This window comes from Carassius gibelio, chromosome B22, assembly GCF_023724105.1.
Source record: "Carassius gibelio isolate Cgi1373 ecotype wild population from Czech Republic chromosome B22, carGib1.2-hapl.c, whole genome shotgun sequence".
Taxonomy (NCBI): Eukaryota; Metazoa; Chordata; class Actinopteri; order Cypriniformes; family Cyprinidae; genus Carassius; species Carassius gibelio.
In genome coordinates, this window is record NC_068417.1 from 37,868,803 (window position 1) to 37,891,227 (window position 22,425).

Below are 22,425 nucleotides of genomic sequence, written 5' to 3' on the forward strand. Positions count from 1 at the left end.
TTTGTTCATAGTACGGGTCTATCGGGCTTTTGACTCGTTCCTTAATCACGTGACAGACCCATACGCTTAACCAATGCAGTATGAGCCTGAAAGAGTATTGATTAGTTCATAGTTTGGGTCTATCGGGCTTTTGACTCGTTCCTTAGTCACGTGACAGACCCATACGCTTAACCAATGCAGTATGCGCCTGGAAGAGTATTGATTAGTTCATAGTTCAGGTCTGTCGGGTTTTTGACACGTTCCTTAGTTACGTGACAGACCCATACGCTTAACCAATGCACTCTGAGCCGGAAAGAATATTGATTAGTTCATAGTTCGGGTCTATCGGTTTTTTGACTCGTTCCTTAATCACGTGACAGCCCCATACGCTAAACCTATGCAGTCTGAGTCAGAAAGAGAATGGATTGGTTCATAGTTCGGGTCTATCGTTTTTTTGACCCTTTCCTTAGTCACGTGGCAGACCCATACGCTTAACCAATACAGTCTGAGCCGGAAAGAGAATTGATTAGTTCATAGTTCGGGTCTATCAGGTTTTTGACTCGTTCCTCAGTTACGTGACAGACCCATAACAGTTAACCAATGCAGTCTGAGCCGGAAAGAGTATTGATTAGCTCATAGTTCGGGTCTATCGGGTTTTTGACTCATTCCTTAGTTACGTGACAGACCCATAACACTTAACCAATGCAGTCTGAGCCGGAAAGAGTATTGATTAGTTAATAGCTCGGGTCTATCGGGTTTTTGACTCGTTCCTTAATCACGTGACAGCCCCATACGCTAAACCAATGCAGTCTGAGCCGGAAATAGAATGGATTCACTCATAGTTGGGGTCTATTGGGTTTTTGAATCGTTCCTTAAACATGTGACAGATCCATACGCATAACCAATGCAGTCTGAGCCGGAAAGAGAATGGATTAGCTCATAGTTTGGGTCTATCTGGTTTTTGACTCATTCCTAAATCATGTGACAGACCCATACGCATAACCAATGCAGTCTGAGCCGGAAAGAGTATTGATTAGTTCATAGCTCGGGTCTATCGGCTTTTTGACTATTTCCTTAATCACGTGACACCCCCATACACTTAACCCATGCAATTTGAGCCGGAAAGAGAATTGATTAGTTCATAGTTCGGGTCTATCGGGTTGTTGACTCGTTCCTTAGCTACGTGACAGACCCATAACACTTAACCAATGCAGTCTGAGCCGGAAAGAGTATTGATTAGTTCATAGCTCGGGACTATCGGGTTTTTGACTCGTTCCTCAATCACGTGAAAGCCCCATACGCTAAACCTGTGCAGTCTGAGCCGGAAATAGAATGCATTAGATCATAGTTCGGGTCTATCGTGTTTTTGAATCGTTCCTTAAACATGTGACAGACCCATACGCATAACCAATGCACTCTGAGCCAGAAAGAGAATTGATTAGTTTAAAGTTCGGGTCTATCGGGTTTTTGACTCGTTCCTTAGTCACGTCACAGACCCATACGCTTAACCAATACAGTATGAGCCTGAAAGAGTATTGATTAGTTCATAGTTCGGGTCTATCGGGTTTTTGACTCATCCCTTAATCACGTGACAGCCCCATACGCTAAACCTATGCAGTCTGAGCCGGAAATAGAATGGATTCGCTCATAGTTGGGGTCTATTGTGTTTTTGAATCGTTCCTTAAACATGTGACAGACCCATACGCATAACCAATGCAGTCTGAGCCGGAAAGAGAATTAATTAGTTTAAAGTTCGGGTCTATCGGGTTTTTGCTCATTCCTTAGTCACGTGACAGACCCATATGCGTAACCAATACAGTCTAAACTGGAAAGAGAATTGATTAGTTCATAGTTCGGGTCTATCGGGTTTTTGACTCGTTCCTTAGTTACGTGACAGACCCATAACACTTAACCAATGCAGTCTGAGCCGGAAAGAGCATTGATTAGTTCATAGTTCGGGTCTATCGGGTTTTTCACTCGTTCCTTATTCACGTGACAGGCCCATAGGCTAAACCTATGCAGTCTGAGCCGGAAAGAGAATTGATTAGTTCATAGTTCGGGTATATCGGGTTTTTGAATCGTTCCTTAAACATGTGACAGACCCATAGGCATAACCAATGCAGTCTGAGCCGGAAAAAGAATTGATTAGTTTAAAGTTTGGGTCTATCGGGTTTTTGACTCATTCCTAAATCATGTGACAGACCCATACGCTTAACCAATACAGTATGAGCCTGAAAGAGTATTGATTAGTTCATAGTTCGGGTCTATCGGGTTTTTGACTCATCCCATAATCTCGTGACAGCCCCATACGCTAAACCTATGCAGTCTGACCCGGAAATAGAATGGATTCGCTCAAAGTTGGGGTCTATTGGGTTTTTGAATCGTTCCTTAAACATGTGACAGACCCATACGCATAACCAATGCAGTCTGAGCCGGAAAGAGAATTGATTAGTTTAAAGTTCGGGTCTATCGGGTTTTTGCTCATTCCTTAGTCACGTGACAGACACATACGCGTAACCAATACAGTCTAAACTGGAAAGAGAATTGATTAGTTCATAGTTCGGGTCTATCGGGTTTTTGACTCGTTCCTTAGTTACGTGACAGACCCATAACACTTAACCAATGCAGTCTGAGCCGGAAAGAGTATTGATTAGTTCATAGCTCGGGTCTATCGGGTTTTTGACTCGTTCCTCAATCACGTGAAAGCCCCATACGCTAGACCTGGGCAGTCTGAGCCGGAAATTGAATGGATTAGCTCATAGTTCGGGTCTATCGTGTTTTTGAATCGTTCCTTAAACATGTGACAGACCAATACGCATAACCAATGCAGTCTGAGCCTGAAAGAGTATTGATTAGTTTATAGTTCAGGTCTATCGGGTTTTTGACTCATTCCTTAGTTACGTGACAGACCCATAACACTTAACCAATGCAGTCTGAGCCAGAAAGAGTATTGATTAGTTCATAGCTCGGGTCTATCGGGTTTTTGACTCGTTCCTTAATCACGTGACAGATCCATACGCTAAACCTGTGCAGTCTGAGCCAGAAAGAGTATTGATTAGTTCATAGCTCGGGTCTATCGGGTTTTTGACTCGTTCCTTAATCACGTGAGAGCTCCATACGCTAAACCTGTGCAGTCTGAGCTGGAAATAGAAAGGATTAGCTCATAGTTCGGGTCTATCTGGTTTTTGAATCGTTCCTTAAACATGTGACAGACCCATACGCATAACCAATGCAGTCTGAGCCTGAAAGAGTATTGATTAGTTCATAGTTCGGGTCTATCGGGTTTTTTACTCATTCCTTAGTTACGTGACAGACCCATAACACTTAACCAATGCAGTCTGAGCCAGAAAGAGTATTGATTATTTCATAGCTAGGGTCTATCGGGTGTTTGACTTGTTCCTCAATCACGTGAAAGCCCCATACTCTAAACCTATGCAGTCTGAGCCGGAAATAGAATGGATTAGCTCATAGTTCGGGTCTATCGTGTTTTTGAATCGTTCCTTAAACATGTGACAGACCAATACGCATGACCAATGCAGTCTGAGCCTGAAAGAGTATTGATTAGTTCATAGTTCGGGTCTATCGGGTTTTTGACTCGTTCCTTAATCACGTGACAGCTCCATACGCTAAACCTGTGCAGTCTAAGCCAGAAAGAGTATTGATTAGTTCATAGCTCGGGTCTATCGGGTTTTTGACTCGTTCCTTAAACATGTGACAGACCCATACGCATAACCAATGCAGTCTGAGCCGGAAAGAGAATTGATTAGTTTAAAGTTCGGGTCTATCAGGTTTTTGCTCATTCCTTAGTCACGTGACAGACCCATAACACTTAACCAATGCAGTCTGAGCCGGAAAGAGTATTGATTAGTTCATAGCTCGGGTCTATCGGGTTTTTGACTCGTTCCTTAATCACGTGAGAGCTCCATACGCTAAACCTGTGCAGTCTGAGCTGGAAATAGAAAGGATTAGCTCATAGTTCGGGTCTATCTGGTTTTTGAATCGTTCCTTAAACATGTGACAGACCCATACGCATAACCAATGCAGTCTGAGCCTGAAAGAGTATTGATTAGTTCATAGTTCGGGTCTATCGGGTTTTTGACTCATTCCTTAGTTACGTGACAGACCCATAACACTTAAACAATGCAGTCTGAGGCAGAAAGAGTATTGATTATTTCATAGCTAGGGTCTATCGGGTGTTTGACTTGTTCCTCAATCACGTGAAAGCCCCATACTCTAAACCTATGCAGTCTGAGCCGGAAATAGAATGGATTAGCTCATAGTTCGGGTCTATCGTGTTTTTGAATCGTTCCTTAAACATGTGACAGACCAATACGCATAACCAATGCAGTCTGAGCCTGAAAGAGTATTGATTAGTTCATAGTTCGGGTCTATCGGGTTTTTGAATCGTTCCTTAAACATGTGACAGACCAATACGCATAACCAATGCAGTCTGAGCCTGAAAGACTATTGATTAGTTCATAGTTCGGGTCTATCGGGTTTTTGACTCGTTCCTTAATCATGTGACATCTCCATACACTAAACCTGTGCAGTCTGAGCCGGAAATAGAAAGGATTAGCTCATAGTTCGGTTCTATCGGGTTTTTGAATCGTTCCTTAAACATGTGACAGACCCATACGCATAACCAATGCAGTCTGAGCCGGAAAGAGAATTGATTAGTTTAAAGTTCGGGTCTATCGGGTTTTTGACTCGTTCCTTAGTCACGTGACAGACCCATACGCTTAACCAATACAGTATGAGCCTGAAAGAGTATTGATTAGTTCATAGTTCGGGTCTATCGGGCTTTTGACTCGTTCCTTAGTCACGTGACAGACCCATAACACTTAACCAATGCAGTCTGAGCCGGAAAGAGTATTGATTAGTTCATAGTTCGGGTCTATCGGGTTTTTGACTCATCCCTTAATCACGTGACAGCCCCATACGCTAAACCTATGCAGTCTGAGCCGAAAATAGAATGGATTAGCTCATAGTTCGGGTCTATAAGGTTTTTGAATCGTTCCTTGAACATGTGACAGACCCATACGCATAACCAATGCAGTCTGAGCCGGAAAGAGAATTGATTAGTTTAAAGACCGGGTATATCGGGTTTTTGACTCGTTCCTTAATCACGTGACAGACCCAAAACACTTAACAAATGCAGTCTGAGCAGTAAAGAGTATTGATTTGTTCATAGTTCGGGTCTATAGGGCTTTTGTCTCGTTCCTTAGTCACGTCACAGACCCATACGCTTAACCAATGCAGTATGAGCCTGAAAGAGTATTGATTAGTTCATAGTTTGGGTCTATCGGGCTTTTGACTCGTTCCTTAGTCACGTGACAGCACCATACGCTAAACCTATGCAGTCTGAGTCGGAAAGAGAATGGATTGGTTTATAGTTCGTGTCTATCGTTTTTTTGACTCTTTCCTTAGTCACGTGGCAGACCCATACGCTTAACCAATACAGTCTGAGCCTGAAAGAGAATTGATTAGTTCATAGTTCGGGTCTATTGGCTTTTTGACTCGTTCCTTAATCATGTGACAGCCCCATACACTAAACATGTGCAGTCTGAGCCGGAAAGAGAATGAATTACTTCATAGTTCGGGTCTATCGGGTTTTTAACTCGTTCCTTAATCATGTGACAGACCCATAAGCATAACCAATGCATTGTGAGCCTGAAAGAGAATTGATTAGTTCATAGTTCAGGTCTATCGGGTTTTTGACTCGTTCCTTAGTCACGTGACAGACCCATAGGCTTAACCAATGCAGTCTGAGCCGCAAAGAGTATTGATTAGCTCATAGTTAGGGTCTATCGGGTTTTTGACTGGTTCCCTAATCACGTGACAACCCCATACACTAAACCTATGCAGTCTGAGCCGGAAAGAGAACTGATTAGGTTATAGTTCGGGTTTACCAGGTTTTTGATTCGTTCCGTAATCCATCATCTATTGTTCGGGAGAATTGATTATTTCATAGTTCGGGTTTATCGGGCTTTTGACTCGTTCCTTAATAATGTGATGGCCCTTTACACTAAACCTATGCAGTCTGAGCCAGAATGAGAATTGATTAGTTCATAGTTTGGTTCTGTCAAGATTTTGTCTCATTCCTTAATCACGTGACAGCCCCATATGCTTAACCAATGCAATCTGAGGTGGAAAGAGAATTTATTAGTTCATAGTTCGGGTCTATCAGGTTTTGGGCTCGTTCCTTAATCCATAATCCATAGTTCGGGAGAATTGATTAGTTCATTGGGTTTTTGACTCGTTCCTAAATCATGTGACAGCCCCATACACTAAACATGTGCAGTCTGAGACGGAAAGAGAATGGATTAGTTCATAGTTCGGGTCTATCGGGAATTTAACTCGTTCCTTAATCACGTGACACCCCGATACACTTAATCAATGCAATCTGAACCGGAAAGAGAATTGATTAGTTTATAGTCCGGGTCTATCGGGTTTTTGACTCGTTTCTTGGTTACGTGACAGACCCATAACATTTAACCAATGCAGTCTGAGCCGGATAGAGTATTGATCAGTTCATAGTTCGGGTCTATCAAGTTTTTGACTCATTCCGTAATCACGTGACAGCCCCATACGCTAAACCTATGCACTCTGAGCCGAAAAGAGAATTGATTAGTTCATAGTTCGGGTCTAGCGGGTTTTTAACTCGTTCCTTAATCACGTGACAGACCCAGAAGCATAACCAATGCATTCAGAGCCTGAAAGAGAATTGATTAGTTCATAGTTCGGGTCTATCAGGTTTTTGACTCGTTCCTTAATCAATAATCCATAGTTCGGGAGAATTGATTAGTTCATAGTTCGGGTCTATCGGGTTTTTGACTCGTTCCTTAATCACGTGCCAGCCCTTTACACTTAACCTATGCAGTCTGAGCCGGAAATAGAATGGATTAGCTCATAGTTCGAGTCTATCGGGTTTTTGACTAGTTCCTTAGTCACGTGGCAGACCCATACGCTTAACCAATGCAGTCTGAGCCGGAAAGAGAACTGATTAGGTTATAGTTCGGGTCTACCGGGTTTTTGACTCGTTCCGTAATCCATAATCCATAGTTCGGGAGAATTGATTAGTTCATAGTTCGGGTCTATCGGGTTTTTGACTCGTTCCTTAATCACGTGACAGACCCATACGCTTGACCAATGCAATCTGAGCCGGAAAGAGAATTGATTAGTTCATAGTTCGGGTCTATCAGGTTTTTGACTCGTTCCTTAATCAATAATCCATAGTTCGGGAGAATTGATTAGTTCATAGTTCGGGTTTATCAGGTTTTTGATTTGTTCCTTAGTCACGCGACTGACCCATAGGCTTAACCAATGCAGTCTGAGCCTGAAAGAGAATTGATTAGTTCATAGTTTGGGTCTATTGGGTTTTTGACTCATTCCTTAATCACGTGACAGCCCCATACACTTAACCAATGCAATCTGAGCCGGAAAGAGAATTGATTAGTTCATAGTTCGGTATCTATCGGGTTTTCACTCGTTCCTTAATCACCTGACAGCCCCATACGCAAAACCTATGCAGTCTGAGCTGAAAAGAGAATTGATCAATTCATAAGTAGGGTCTATGGAGTTTTTGACTCGTTCCTTAATCATGTCTCAGCCCCATACACTAAACCTATGCAGTCTGAGCCGAAAAGAGAATTGATTAGTTCATAATTAGGGTTTATGGGGTTTTTGACTCGTTCCTTAATCACGTGACAGCCCCATACACTAAACATGTGCAGTCTGAGCCGAAAAGACAATTGATTAGTTCATAGTTCGGTATCTATCAGGTTTTTCACTCGTTCCTTAATCACATGACAGAACCATACGCTAAACCAATGCAGTCTGAGCCGGAAAGACAATTGATTAGTTCATAGTTCGGTATCTATCGGGTTTTTGACTCGTTCCTTAGTCACGTGACAGACTCATAGGCTTAACCAATGCAGTCTGAGCCGGAAAGAGAATTTATTAGTTCGTAGTTCGGGTCTATCAGGTTTTTGACTCGTTCCTTAATCCATAATCCATAGTTCGGGAGAATTGATTAGTTCATAGTTCTGGTATATCGTGTTTTTGACTCATTCCTTAATCACGTGACAGCCCTTTACACTAAACCTATGCAGTCTGAGCCGGAAAGAGAATTAATTAGTTCATAGTTCGGTGTCTATAGGGTTTTTGACTCGTTTCTTAGTTACGTGACAGAACCATACGCTTAACAATGCAGTCTTGAGCCTGAAATAGAATTGATTAGTTCATAATTCGGATCTACCGGGTTTTTGACTCGTTCCTTAATCCATAATCCATAGTTTGGGAGAATTGATTAGTTAATAGTTCGGGTCTATCGGGTTTTCACTCGTTCCTTAATCACATGACCGACCCATACGCTAAACCAATGCTGTCTGAGCCGGAAAGAGAATTGATTAGTTCATTTACAACCTTCCTTACAAATGGGTGCATATAGTACTTATTAGAGTTGAAGATCTTTGCCCGAATCCGACGGGACCCTATGGGACCCGACGGGTTCAGGCTCAATTTATATCATCTTACGCGGGCTCGGGTTTGTGCTCCGGTTTGCGAGGTAAATGAACGGTCATGTGATGTGTTTTGATTAGCACGAGAAAGATGCGAAAATGGATGCTGAGTAGGTGTAACGGAGGCTTGCCTCTGACGATTACGTTTTAGTTGCACCAGCAACTAAAGTAAGGTGTGGAAAAGTTTTGACCATGTTTATAATGAGAATAATGAGTGAATAATGATGCACCATCAGTGAGCGCAGGAGCACGCTGAAGCCATCTACAGTGGATTCAATCATTTTCCTCCACAAAAACATGCAGGCCTAATCGCTGTTAGTAAAGGTTTTTCAAATGATAACTAAATATTTAAATGCATAAGTCTTAAATGCATAATGTGGACAGAGTATTTACGCTAATGTTGGCATAGGTAGAGCCTTTATCTTAATTTCGTTATTGCCAAATACCAATCTTAATTTAAAAAGTAGTTTTTTAACTAAAGTTAATTTAGTCTACGTCTAATTTAGTCTAATTTAGTTATGTTAAAACTTGATAAATGACTCAAAAGGCAAAAGAGCTAGGCCTGTAAACGGATTCGGGCTTTTAAAAAGCTGTCAATCAAAATGTACTTGTCGGGCTCGGGTCCTAACTTTAAAGGCCCGATTACAGCTCTAGTACTTTTTATTATTTTTTTATTATAATTATTGCTTATGCTTTAAATGTTGTCCATATGATGGCGAAATCACTTTGATGAATAACTTTGAGATTTTTTTTTTTTTTTTTTTTTTTTTTACAGTGGATTCTAATCTTCAAAAATGACCTTGTTGTATGATTTATGTCTTTTGAGTTCACCCTTCAGATTAGATTAGACCATAGAACTGTAGTGTTACTTGTTAAGGATTCAAAATGTTATTTGCTTTTAATTTAGATCATTATGTCCTTTTTGAGCAATCTTCTTGTACATACATTAGACCAAAATGTCAAGTTTGCCTAGGAAAAGCAAATTATTATACCAGCAAACTCAAAATTGGATTAAAAATGAACAGACTAGGCTATAAATACTTTGGCTTGGATTACTTTATTATATTTATAACAGCGTTTTATTTATTTATAAAATAATAACACACCACAGATCCTGAAGAAACGGTAACAAAAACACAGTGGCAGGAATGTCAGAAACAGCGTATGGGTCTGTCACGTGATTAAGGAACGACTCGACCTGAAAGACTCATGAGATGAACTAATCAATTCTCTTTCTGGCTCAGACTGCATTGGTTTAGCGCATGGGTCTGTCACGTGATTAAGGAACTAGTCAAAAAGCCGATAGACACGAACTATGAACTAATCAATACTCTTTCCGGCTCAGACTGCATTGGTTTAGCGTATGGGGCTGTCACGTGATTAAGGAATGACTTTTCAGACAAGAGATGAGGTGAGTTAATCACAGACTGAAGACTCAGGTAAAGAATGAAATAATCTTTTCTGGATCTTATAGCATTTTAGTTTTGTATTGTTTGTAGTGTGATCAACGTCTGCATAAGTACTAGATGTGATGGGGAAGTAACACGTAACATTTTAATTACATTTTGCTAAAATGAACAAAATGAACGAAATTACTCGAAAAAAGATTCGTTCATTTTGCTGAACGTTACTCAAATGTTGTTTTTGGATGTGATGAATCGTTTGGCAGCACTAATATGAAAAAGACTGTAATTATGTCTGTGTAGAGCGTGTGTGTTTTACCTCTCTGTGTCTCTGTCTCTCGCTGTCCTTCATATACTGCTGCTGGAGCTGTTCTCGCTCTCTTTCAAGCCTCCTCTCCTCGGCTTGTTCCTGCGACCGTCGTATGGTCTCCTCTTTCTCTTTCTGCCGCCTGCGCTCCTCTACCTGAGCCTCAATGGCCCGCTACACATAACACAGAGTCACAGAGCTCAGGAATGTAAGTGTGCAGCAGTGATCTGAGGGTTTAGTCGAGGGTTGAATCTCACCTGGTGCTCCAGCTGTTTGAGTTTCCTGCGTTCTCGCTCCTCGATCTGAGCAGGGTCCAGCAAGGCTGTCATTGTGCGAAGGTAACTGAACAAGGAATCACAAAAGCGTAAATCCCCTGAACAAGCCAGACTTAGAATATTTAAATTGATTTAATTATTTAAAAAAAGTCTAATTTCTAAAGTCTTTAGGCCAAGATTTTTATATAGGTACATTATCATTATAAATTAACATCCATTCTGTATTAAATTACTGAAATTTAAACAAGAAATTTACATTTAAAAAATCCCAGCTGTAGTTGCCAGAATAGTTGCAAGTTTTTAGCATAGCATTTTCCGTTGTTTACTGTTATGAGCATGGTAATGAATGTTTTTTATGGTCTGATGGATCTGTTCTGCCACCTCAGGGTTTGTTGTGAGCTAACACACCTGGATCTCTGTTGGTTTCCCTGAGTGGTGTCCACGCTGGCCCTCCCCAGACTGTCCCCTCCAAACGCACTCGAGCCGTCCCACGCCGTGGACAGAGCTCCGGAGACGGAGCGGTGAGACAGACAGCTGCTGGGGTCAGGGACCCCTCGCTCGGGGACCACAGCTGAGGGCTGATGGAGAGAGTCAAAATGAAGGGCCCAGCGCTCCATGTCCTCGCCCTGTAGAGGACAATGAGAGGTGACAAAGAGCACTGACAGGAGATCGTATCGCACTAAACAATCTGCTGACTTGCTGTGGTCTGTCCTGCGGTGGACCCCATAGAAGAAAATTAAAGACCAATACAGCAAAGTGAAACCGTATGAAGAGAGAGTGGTGCATGCAAAGATGTGAATGTTTATGAAGGATTAGTCCCTCTGTCAGTATCTGTATCTGTCAGTATCTGTCTAATGTCATTTCCACCAGCTCTAACCGTCCTAGAGCGGTATTCAACACAATTCAGTCTGTTATAAATCCATCTAGTAATGCTCTACAGCAGGCCTCAAAGTCAACCTGTAATGATTTCCTCCATTATTTTGTTGATAAAGTAGCCTCTGTTAAACAGAGTATTAAGAACATGTCTAACACTTTTGACTTGTGCTCTTCTCCTGTCCGTTCTGTGTTTAATGTGTTTGAGCCAGTGTCACTCCCTCTCCTCTCTGATGTGGTCCAGGGGCTGAGACCGACAAACTGTCCTCTGGACATTATCCCATCTAAAATGCTTAAACAGGTTTTTAACACAGTGGGCCCATGCCTCCTCTCATTTATAAACAGTTGCCTGAGTTCAGGTTCTGTACCAACTGTATTCAAGCACGCAGTGGTCAGGCCTCTGCTAAAAAAAACCCAACCTTGATCCTACCGTTATGTCAAATTTTAGACCTGTGTCCCATTTACCTTTTCTATCCAAGGTTTTGGAAAAGATTGTTTTCTTATAGTTACAGTCTTTTCTGGAGAACAATCAGATTTTTGAAAAGTTTCAGTCTGGCTTTAGGACACGACACAGCACTGAGTCCGCTCTTCTCAAAGTACAAAATGACATTCTCTTGTCCCTTGATGAGAAAAAGCCAGTGCTGCTCATAATGCTGGACCTTACTGCAGCATTTGACACCGTGGACCACTCAGTCCTCCTGACACGTCTGGAACAACAGGTTGGGCTTCAGGGACCTGTGCTGCAGTGGTTTAGGTCGTATTTAACAGAGAGGACTTTTTCTGTTAGGATTGGTGACCTCTCCTCCTCCTCCGCTCCCTTGACCTCTGGTGTGCCACAAGGTTCCATTTTGGGCCCTGTTTTATTTTCCTTGTATATGTTGCCGTTAGGTGCAGTTATTTCAAAGCACAAAATGTCTTTTCATCCGTACGCAGACGACCTACAGGTTTACCTTCCGGTTGTCCCTGCTTGTCCTAATAGTCTTCAGTCCATCAACAGATGCTTAGAGGACATCAGATTGTGGCTGTCCCAGGATTTCCTCTGTTTGAATGAGGATAAAACTGAATGTATTGTGTCCGGCACATCCAACCTGCCCAGTGTTTCAGCTCCTGGTCCTTTTGCTTTGGCCCCCCATCTTAACCATGTTGTCAAAAATCTGGGGGTAAAACTAGACAGCAGTCTAAAATTTGATGAACAAATAGATTCGGTGGTTAGGGCAAGCTTTTTTCAGCTTCGCCTCCTTTCAAAGGTCAAACCGTTTTTAAGTCGTGCTGACCTGGAGAAAGCCATCCATGCTTTTATTAGCTCCCGCATAGACTACTGCAATGCGCTCTATGTGGGAGGTTACCAAACTGGACTTCACCGTTTGCAGCTTGTGCAAAACGCTGCTGCCCGACTGCTAACTAACAGTCGTAAACACGAGCACATAACACCTGTCCTGTACTCCCTGCACTGGTTCCCTGTCCAGTTTAGAATTAATTTTAAAATCTTAATGTTTGTTTTTAATAAACTCACGGGCCTTGCACCTTCCTATTTGTGTGAGATTCTGACCCCTCACAAACCCAGCAGAGCTCTACGTTCTGCTGGGCAACATCTGCTGAAGGTGCCCCGGTCCCGGTTCAAACAGTGGGGCGATCGTTCTTTTGCAGTGGCCGGTCCTAAACTCTGGAACTTGTTGCCCATTGAGTTACGTTCCATCACTGACCGGCCTCTGTTTAAAGCCAAACTTAAAACCTATTTATTTAAAATGGCTTTTTGCACTTAATGGCTCTGTGACACTGCTCTGTTTTTATTGTGTAAATATGTTTTAAACCTATTTGTAATTATGTTTATTTTTTACTATTGTTTTAATCTATAAATATATAAAGAAATATCTGGTATTGCTTTTTTTAATGAGATGGTAACACTTTATTTTATGGTGTCCTGTTACAGATGTTACATATTTACTATAGTAATAACAATAAATTATGCATACCTATACACAACTAAGCCAAAACCGAACCCCTATCTTAACCCATTACCATATAATTAATAAATACTACTCAGTACTTAAAGGTACAGTGTAAAATAAAGTGTAACCGAGATTTCAGACTATTTAAAGGTAAAACAATCATGACAAATGCATTAGAGTACAACAAAATAAATGGTTTAGTTTGGTTTTAATACATTTGAGGCTTAAAGTTTACATACACTTTGCAGAATCTGCCAATTGTTAAAAAATTGTAATAAAATAAGAGGAGCCATGTTTTTAGGACTGCCCTGATGAAGCTGTTTCACACAACAGATGCCAACACTAGACAAAACAGGAGCTGAATTTGATGCATCAGAAGTTAAGCTTGACATGACTTGATCACGGTGTGAGGAGTTCACCTGGCTGTTGATCTCTTTGTCGTGCTGTCGGCGTAGTTTGTCCTCTTCTCTCTGCTTGTCCAGTTCCTGTAGCCAGCGTCTCTGCTGCTCCTGTCTCTGAGCACTGAACAAGTCCTCCACAGGAGCCGCTTCCTGCACACCACAGATGCAGTCAAACATCAGTATATCACTGGATGGACTGCAGAGCAGACCAGGGGCATTAGTCTGAGTCTGTGATGAACTCACCCCCACTATGAAGACAGAGCGGCTGGCAGCAGGGAGCTCTCTCTGAGTCTGGGCTGGAGCTCTGTAGTTTGAGCTCTCTGCTCCAGCAGCCCTCCGTGAGCTCGGCCCGTCCTGCACCAACACACACACCAACAGCTCAAACATTCTACCTTACATTCCTGTGGCTCAGTGGTAGAGCATTGCGTTAGAAGCGCAAAAGGTTGTGGGTTTGATTCCCAGGGAACACATGATAAGTAAAAAATGTTAGCCTCAATGTTAGTCGCTTTGGATAAAAGCGTCTGCTAAAAGCATCAGTTTATATTCAGCCCCACATGCTGTTTGACGCCATAATCATCATGTCACTGTGTCACAGTGTAATTATTCTTCTATTCTTCAATAAGGTGTGGTCACATTTGTGAGCCTGGAGCAGAAAACCAGTGCACAGTAGTAGCACAGGTTTATTTGTAGCAAAAGCCAGCAATACATTTTATAGGTTAAACTTATCAATTTTTCTTTTATGCCAAAAATCATTAGGACATTTCGTTTCATAAAGCTATTTTTGCTAGTAATATGCATTACTAAGGACCTCATTTTCTCAATATTTAGATTTTCTTTTTTTTTTTCGCACCCTCAGACTTCAGTTTCTCAAGTTGTCTCTCAACCAAATATCGTATCATAAAATGTACCCTTATGACTGGTTTTGTGTGGACCAAGATCACATTTATCGCTGTTTGAAGAAACTGAATTTGTTTAACATTAACACTTATTTTCCTTTAATATTTGCTCTAAATAAATACATTCTTGTCATCTAAGATGTTATATTTTGATTAAAATTAGATTTCTCTGTTACATGAAAATTTTTTATGTACATGTGTATTGTTAAAATAAAAATTACAAAAAGTTGCTATTTTAGCCAAAGTAAATCTGACTAAAAACAAAAAAATAACACTGAACTGGCTTGAGTGTCTCGGTTAAATCTTTAGATTTTTATATTATAGATCAGTGATTATTTTGCGTTATATTTAACTGAAAATGTAGCAGCTTATAATGTGTCAAACATTGACCATGACACATCAATACACAGAAAACGGCAATATGATTTATGAAGAGCAAAGTACATAATATCTACTCACTGTGTCAGGCTGGTCTTTCAGCCTGGCTTCATAAGATTCACTGTGAGCTTTCATATCTTTGAGACCGGCTTTCTGCTGCCTCTTCAGAGCCATCTGCTCATCTGGAAAGCAGCAAGCAAATTTATTATTTCACCATAGCTAATTCAACATACTCTCGTTGCAGTTCTTAACTATTTCATGAAACTATTTCAGTGAATTGCTCACTAATTCACACAAATGTGTACCTCATTCATAAGATTTCACATGATTTACTTAGACCCACTGATGGTTAGGTTTAAGGGTGGACCTTTAAAACAAATCATGTTTCTGTATGAATTACTTTCAACATTTGAAGAAAGTTGATAACCAAACAGTTCTTGGTCCCCTTTGGTTTCCATTATGATTTCTTTTTTCTTCTTTTTACCTATGGACATCAATGGCTATATCTTCTTTTGTGAAACGCAGAAGTGTGTAAATGACAGAATTCACATTTTTGGACAGACTATCCCTTAAACTTGCTATGTAGTCATCACAAAGGTTTGTCTGATTGCACAACACAGCAGTACCCAGCTCTCTCCTCCACTGAGCTCTTCTGGCTTCCAGTTTGTCTCGCTCTCGTTCCCTTTCTCCAAATGTGCTGAAAAATCCTGAGTGCTGCTCATCTGACAGAGGCCTGATTCGAAACACAAGAGAGACACAAGCACACATGACACACTTCATAATGGTTATTAAGAACGACCCAGCAACAACAGGTAATATTCTGGCAAGGTTCTTTCACATTTATTAACTAATTATTTCAGAAATGTTAAAAGAATGTTTGCTCAAAGTTTTCTGGTCATTATAAAATGTGCTCAAAATGTTTGTATGTAAAACAAAAATATTATTTACATACTGTTCAACATTTTTCAGAAACTTTTTAGTTGGAAATTCATCTAATTATTTTTAAACATTAAAGGAACACTCCACCGTTTTTTGAAATAGGGCTTATTCACATTATTTCCTACATTTAGATAGGTGGGCAAATGCATTTTTGTGTCAGTGCATGCATTGTTTTAGTTTGACTGGGTCGGTGTTAGCTTAGCTTAGCACAATGAATGGAATCCTTTGTTGCCAGCTAGCATGGCCTGAGTAAAAGTGATCAAAAAAACAAAAAAAACCCCACCTAATTACTTCTTGTGGCCTGCGTATTCACAACGAGTACAAATAGCGATCCAGATTAACACTAGGCGATTTCCTAGGCAGATATTGACTTGGGACTATATTATGGGGAAGCACAGGCGAAGCAATGCTGCTTAGGCGAAGTACTGCTACTTCGGCGCAGAGAATCACGCAACACATGAAATCCCACGACTTCCGTCAACACACCGGCGTGAATAGTAGCTGCCTGGCTATTTTCCTTACAGTACACGAATGGCGATGAACATGGCTGATTTTGAGAGAGACGAAGAGGGTGACTTTTCAGACAGTCAAGAACCAGAACCATACCTATTTGAACCAGAGTTTACAGAAGACGAGCTGCGTGCTTTGGAAATAGAACGACAGGAGGAGGAGGTTGAGATCGCTCAACAGCCTAAGGACGTGAGGATGAGAGCCAACATGAACTGGTGGTGTGAATGTGGGGGAATATGCCAATCTATGCCGACGGAAATAGAGTGTCTGTGCTGTAGAGAGTGGGACATGTTTTTGCCATTGATGACCAGGCTCAACACGTCAGATCAAGATGAGCGTGCCCGAAGTTGTGTCACATCTACAGAGGATTTCACGGCGCTGATCCATTCTGCAGTACTCGATTTTTTTTTCCGGTGTGACAAAGTGAACTGGAAAAAACGCCCCACGCCGAATGGACCAAATGGACAGCTGTCCACAGAGTAAGTGATTATTTTAATCATGACGCATGTATAGATCGACCCATATTATACCTGTATTCACATAGAGTTGATGTTTTCATGTGTTGCGTGATTCTCTGCGCCGAAGTAGCAGTGCTTCGCCTGTGCTTCCCCATAATATAGTCCGAAGTCAATATCTGCCTAGGAAATCGCCTAGTGTTAATCTGGATCGCTATTTGTACTCGTTGTGAATACGCAGGCCACAAGAAGTAATTAGGTGTTTTTTTTTTATTTTTCGATCACTTTTACTCCGGCCATGCTAGCTGGCAACAAAGGATTCCATTCATTGTGCTAAGCTAAGCTAACGCCGACCCAGTCAAACTAAAACAATGCATGCACTGACACAAAAATGCATTTGCCCACCTATCTAAATGTAGGAAATAATGTGAATAAGCCCTATTTCAAAAAACGGTGGAGTGTTCCTTTAATTAATTAGTTTCAGATGGATAGAAAGCATTCAAAAACTTTCCCATGATGTCTTTCAAAAGGATCAAATGGAATTTTTCGCAAAACCAAGAACAAGAATCAATTCTTTAAAAAGGTTAATAAAACAATGCTTTGAACATTCAAACAACATTCAGGAATATCGTTTTCATAACTTCATGGGAATGTAAGTGAAATGTTCTTAGTACATATATTCTTGTTAGCTGGGTATTTATCAAGTAACTCACTTGGTGAATCTCACAAAACATATCAAAAGCATGCCATATTTCATGTCACTGCTCATATTTAATAAAAAAAAAAGAATTGGATAAATATGCAAAAAAAATGCTGCTGGTGTATAAAGCCCATTAATCGGTGCTCTTTGGGTGTGGGACTTCTAAATTCATCAAAAAACGAATCACTCCATTCATTACAATTTCAAATGCCTTGAAGTGATTTGTTATTTGATAAGGTTCATTTCATTCTAGCATTGTTATCATGACAACTAAGCTCATGTTATAAGATTCGCCTCTTGTGATACACTGTAGCTGATCTTAAATCAAGTCAGTTTTCTTACTGTCTTTCTGCCTTTTCATGTGATGCTCTGTGTCTGTCATTATGTTTGTCCAGGATCGACTCTTCACCAGTTCCTGTAGTTCCAGGACAGTTTTCCTCTGAGCTGGCCACAGCTTCTGCTAACAAGAAACAAGCTTGTCCTTCAGAATGCTATGGTAAAGTAATTTTAACCCTAAAAGGGGCAACTTATCCTGGGGGATAAAAACATTTGAGAAGCAGTGAAATGTTTTTGTGGCTTGCATTTTAGAAAATCCAATCTTTTTGTAATCTTGACAAAACAGATATCGTTGGAAAGGTCTGACAGTGAAGTAGCCATATTTAGTAACTGTTTTGTAATAGAAGAGATATTGTGACCGGAAACGGCATGAAAAATAGTGCCCAAACAAAATCTCACAGGAACTAAAACATTTTTCAACTTCAAATTTGGAACATAAATTGGTTAGACTTATGTCTTTGATTTGATAGCAATTTTAGACTGCAACATATTTTATAAAATATACAGAGTATACTACATTATCTTTACTGTGAACTTAAACTGTTAAAACATTTTATAATTTCTTATTTTAAAACGCTTTCACTTCAGCAATAATCCGCTATGTGTCTTCTTTAGAAAGAGACCAACCTTAGGTCGGTTTTCCAAAACATTTAGGAATTACAACCATGTTGTAACAAGTACTGGTGAACAAGTGTGCTGTTTTCAGTGAATTTATACCCCCAAAGGAGCGACGTATCCTGGGGGATACAAACATTAAAATAAGAGTCAAGTTGTGAGAAAAAAATAAATAAATAATGAAATTGTATTATTTTAGTCCCAATAAGGAGAAAAGCAGTAAATTAACTTTCTGATGTCTCTTTATGGGTTTGCCCTTTTATGGTTAACTGTACATTGATCATGAAACACCAGAGGGCTGTTTAAAAAACCCAACTTGAAATAACCTAACAAATCAATGAGGACTAAAGCGGTATCATAAACAACAAATTAAGTTCATGCAATCTCACTAATTTGATCCAGGTTGAGTGAGTCAGGATAATTTGCTGTGTATTTAATTTAATGTGCCTGCTGGTTCTCACACAGCCCTTAATGTCGGTCATGGATCAATCGATAAACCATGGCAAGTGCATATATTTATGCTGTTTAATGCATTTGAGACGTTGTTTTTTCCTCAGTGAATAACAGACATCTCACAGTTATATTCTTCATCTCCAAAAATCATACAAAAATATATTTTTCAACATTTTGAAGTCAGGTGTCAGTGTTTTCGTGAAATATTTGTTGTTGGACATTAAATGTGACACATGTAGAATTTTAATCCTACATATAAGTGTATTTGTATGATAGCAGTAACTGTAAATCAGAGGTAAGCTAATTAATTATAGGCTCAGATGAGTTAAATGTGTGTTTCTCTTTTCAGTTTCATTGTTGTCCGTTTTTATTTTTAATTCAGTTATTTTACCTTTTAATTTGGTGTTTTTAAAGATAATTTTTATACTGTAATGTTTTAATGTTCTACTATAAATACAGCTGTCATAAAACCCAGGATAAAATCTGCATGGCAAGAAACTGCTGATCAACCGAATGAGCATGTAGCAGCATGTTAAAATGTTTTCATGTATCTTAAAAAAAGATTATTCAATTTGGACACAATACATTAAATAAAGTCTGTTGTAGCCTAGGCCTATATTTTATTTTATTTAAGTTGCACTATCTGTATACTTCTATTTTTGTACAGATAATAAAGTAAAATAATAGTATGTGAGAGTGTCAGTGGTTGTAGAAAATATCAATGTGTTCCTATTGGTCAGTGTATGGAAGCTCAGTTTAGCCTGACAGTTAGCCTGCTCTGGACCAGGTTAGTTTCCTAGCATCAGTGTCCACAAACACAAACAAGTGACTGAACTTGAGCTATGGTAAATTTGCTTTATGAAACCAAATCAAGAGACAATGAGTCTGAGACAAGCTTGGCTTATTTGGTAAACTAGTTTTATGAACCAGCCCCCAGGTCCTGTAATGACTCACCTGTGTGAGAGTGTGTGTTTGCAGCGGATGAGCTGCTGATGGTGCTCAGTATCTGCTGGAACTGCTCCTGTGTCAGACACACCATGCTCTCCTTCTTCTGCTGTCCAGTGGCTGTGCTGTCCGACTGCGCTTTCACCACCTCGCTGGACCTGCTCTTGGGTCCGCCCGTGCTCTTCTGCCCAACACAACTGACTAATGGTGTGTTTTTGCTTCTTTTTACCTTTTCGGCTTTGTCTGGTTGAGGAGGACATTGTTTGGAGTTGATGATTTTGTGTGTTTTATTCCTTGGAGGAATCTAAGCACAAAAAATACAGAGCACACACATGTAACACACAGTTCAAAACAGGATACATGTTTGATAACTTCTAGAATTTGCACGTTAAATTTAACACATTTACAGAGACTTTAAACACAAAAAGGCTGCACAGGTGTTTACTTACCTGACAAGAGCCCTTCTTATTAGAAGACTTTGATTCAGCACCTGTATAAGATGAGATACATAGTTGTATGTCTATGTCATGTCATGTGTTACCCTGGAGCACAAACGCAGTCATCAGTAGCACAGGTATATTTGTAGCAATAGTCAACAATACATATAAGTCAAAATTACACATTTTTCTTTTATGTAAAAAAAATCATTAGGATATCATGTTCCTTGAAGATGTTTTGTACATTTCCTACCATAAATACAGTACTGTGCAAAAGTCTTAAGCAATTGGTATTCTCACCAAAAAAAAAAAAAAAGTTTTTAAGCCAGTTATTTCTATATGTTGCTTTAGTATGTCAGTAGGACATATCAGTTTACATTTCCAAACATTCCTTTTGCCATTAATTGTAATAATACAGTGTGATTTATGTATACACAATGAGTCAGACAATAGCCAGTGCTCCACACAGAGATCTGATCTCATCATTATCAGTCTGTCTGGAGTGACAAGAAGAAACAGAACAAATTGAGACAGACTAATCCAGAGGAACTGTGGTCTCCAAGATGCTACAAGAAACCCACCAACAAAGCTACAGTACTATGAAAGTTTAAGGCACTTGTTTAAAATGCTGTAAAATCCTTTCAAAAATAATGTCAATGTGGTTTTATGCATTGCTAAGAACTTCATTTGGACAAATCTTATGGCGATTTTCTCAATATTTAGATTTTTTTGCACCCTCAGGTTCCAGATATTCAAATAGTTGTATCTCAGTCAAATATTGTCTCATCCTAACAAACCATGCATCAATCGAAATCTTATTTATTTGATCAATTTCAAAAACATTGACCCTCATTTTGTGCTCCAGGGTCATTTATGAGTAATAGTGAATATGCAGTGTTCGTGAAACACAAACAGTAGGCACAAAATGCCCTCATCGCCAAGCTGCTTTCACTGAGACTCTGAAGTGTGCATACATCAAAAATGACATGAATGACCTTCAGTGAAGTTCAAGTCCTTACCATATTGAGCCAACACAAGCCTGGGCTTGCCATTCTCCAGCTCAAACAACAAGCCATCACTGCAAAACAAATCAACACACATGAGAAGAGTACTGTTACACTGACACTCTTGATCAATTAAATGATTAATTAAATCATGCATTGCTACGGGTTTAAGAAGAATGTGCCAATATAGTGCCTATATACTTTTTTGCATTGTTGACACACTGTTTTCCTATTTGATACTTTAAAGCTGCTTTGACACAACCTGTATTGTTAGAAGCGGTATATAAATAAGGTGACTTGACTTGACTATATATCGCACTGTATCTTACTGCAAAGGTCAGTCTAAAATAAACAGCTCAGCGTAAATGTTTCAGATTAATCTACGTACATAACAAAAGACTGCATCCTTTAATCATCCGCGTTAAAGAACCACTAAACTTCAATGTGACAAAATTTCTGAAAAACGTGAAGAAAGCAGCATACTGGGTTAAAAACCCAATACAGTAATATAACTCACCCCAGATTCTTCATCATTTTAAGCCCGCATTGTTTTGACGCCTGTGCGTTCTGTTGCTGCTCGCGACCAGTAAGCGCTCCTCTGATTGGTTGAGAGGCGGAGTCTCTTCCTCTACGGCTCAGCAGCACTGCAGTAAACAGCGAGACGCGCTTTAGCGCCTCCTGTGGTAGAGTGTTATATTGTTTTCAGCTGTAAAAAAAATAAATAAATATAAATATATATATATATATATATATATATATATATATATAGAGAGAGAGAGAGAGAGAGAGAGAGAGAGACAGTTCTATGATAAAATACAGCAGATCCATCAGACATCTAAAACTCTTCCGAACCAGGAGAAACTGCCGTATCTGTTAGGAGAACACAATAACTGCTGTGTGTTTGCTGCTCAGTATGTGTCTGCCTGTCATGTCAAACTGCCCTGACCTGATGTTTCCAATGTAGATTATGTTATGCCATATTACTGTATTGTATTACTTAGATGTATATTTTGCCTCTGTAAATCTAATACCATATTCTATTTTATTTTAT

General features: G+C 39.9%; 1 protein-coding gene across 2 annotated transcripts; it reads right to left on the minus strand.

The window, feature by feature from the left end:
- Positions 1 to 9,842: 9,842 nt before the first annotated feature.
- Positions 9,843 to 21,960, minus strand: ccdc66 (coiled-coil domain containing 66). Of its 2 annotated transcripts, none has more exons than XM_052589120.1 (12): positions 21,892 to 21,960; positions 21,390 to 21,448; positions 20,383 to 20,423; positions 19,943 to 20,237; positions 17,927 to 18,044; positions 15,607 to 15,713; positions 15,062 to 15,162; positions 13,950 to 14,060; positions 13,725 to 13,856; positions 10,892 to 11,109; positions 10,466 to 10,550; positions 9,843 to 10,382 (listed from the first exon to the last, which is right to left on the minus strand). In XM_052589120.1, the coding sequence occupies exons 1-12, from the start codon at positions 21,906 to 21,908 to the stop codon at positions 10,191 to 10,193; spliced, it is 1,476 nt and encodes a 491-aa protein (XP_052445080.1). In that variant the 5' UTR covers positions 21,909 to 21,960; the 3' UTR covers positions 9,843 to 10,190. The 2 variants fall into 2 exon arrangements, with proteins under 2 accessions (XP_052445080.1, XP_052445081.1); XM_052589121.1 differs by having other exon boundaries at positions 17,927 to 18,041; positions 21,892 to 21,957.
- Positions 21,961 to 22,425: the final 465 nt, after the last annotated feature.

What these genes read in the sequence shown, in the direction of transcription:
- ccdc66 (XM_052589120.1), bottom strand. An exon ending in ATAAGAAGGGCTCTTGTCAG is followed by an intron (nt 20,238 to 20,382) that starts GTAAGTAAACAC and finishes TTTTGTGCTTAG; the next exon opens with ATTCCTCCAAGGAATAAAAC. An exon ending in TCAGTGGAGGAGAGAGCTGG is followed by an intron (nt 15,163 to 15,606) that starts GTACTGCTGTGT and finishes GCTGCTTTCCAG; the next exon opens with ATGAGCAGATGGCTCTGAAG.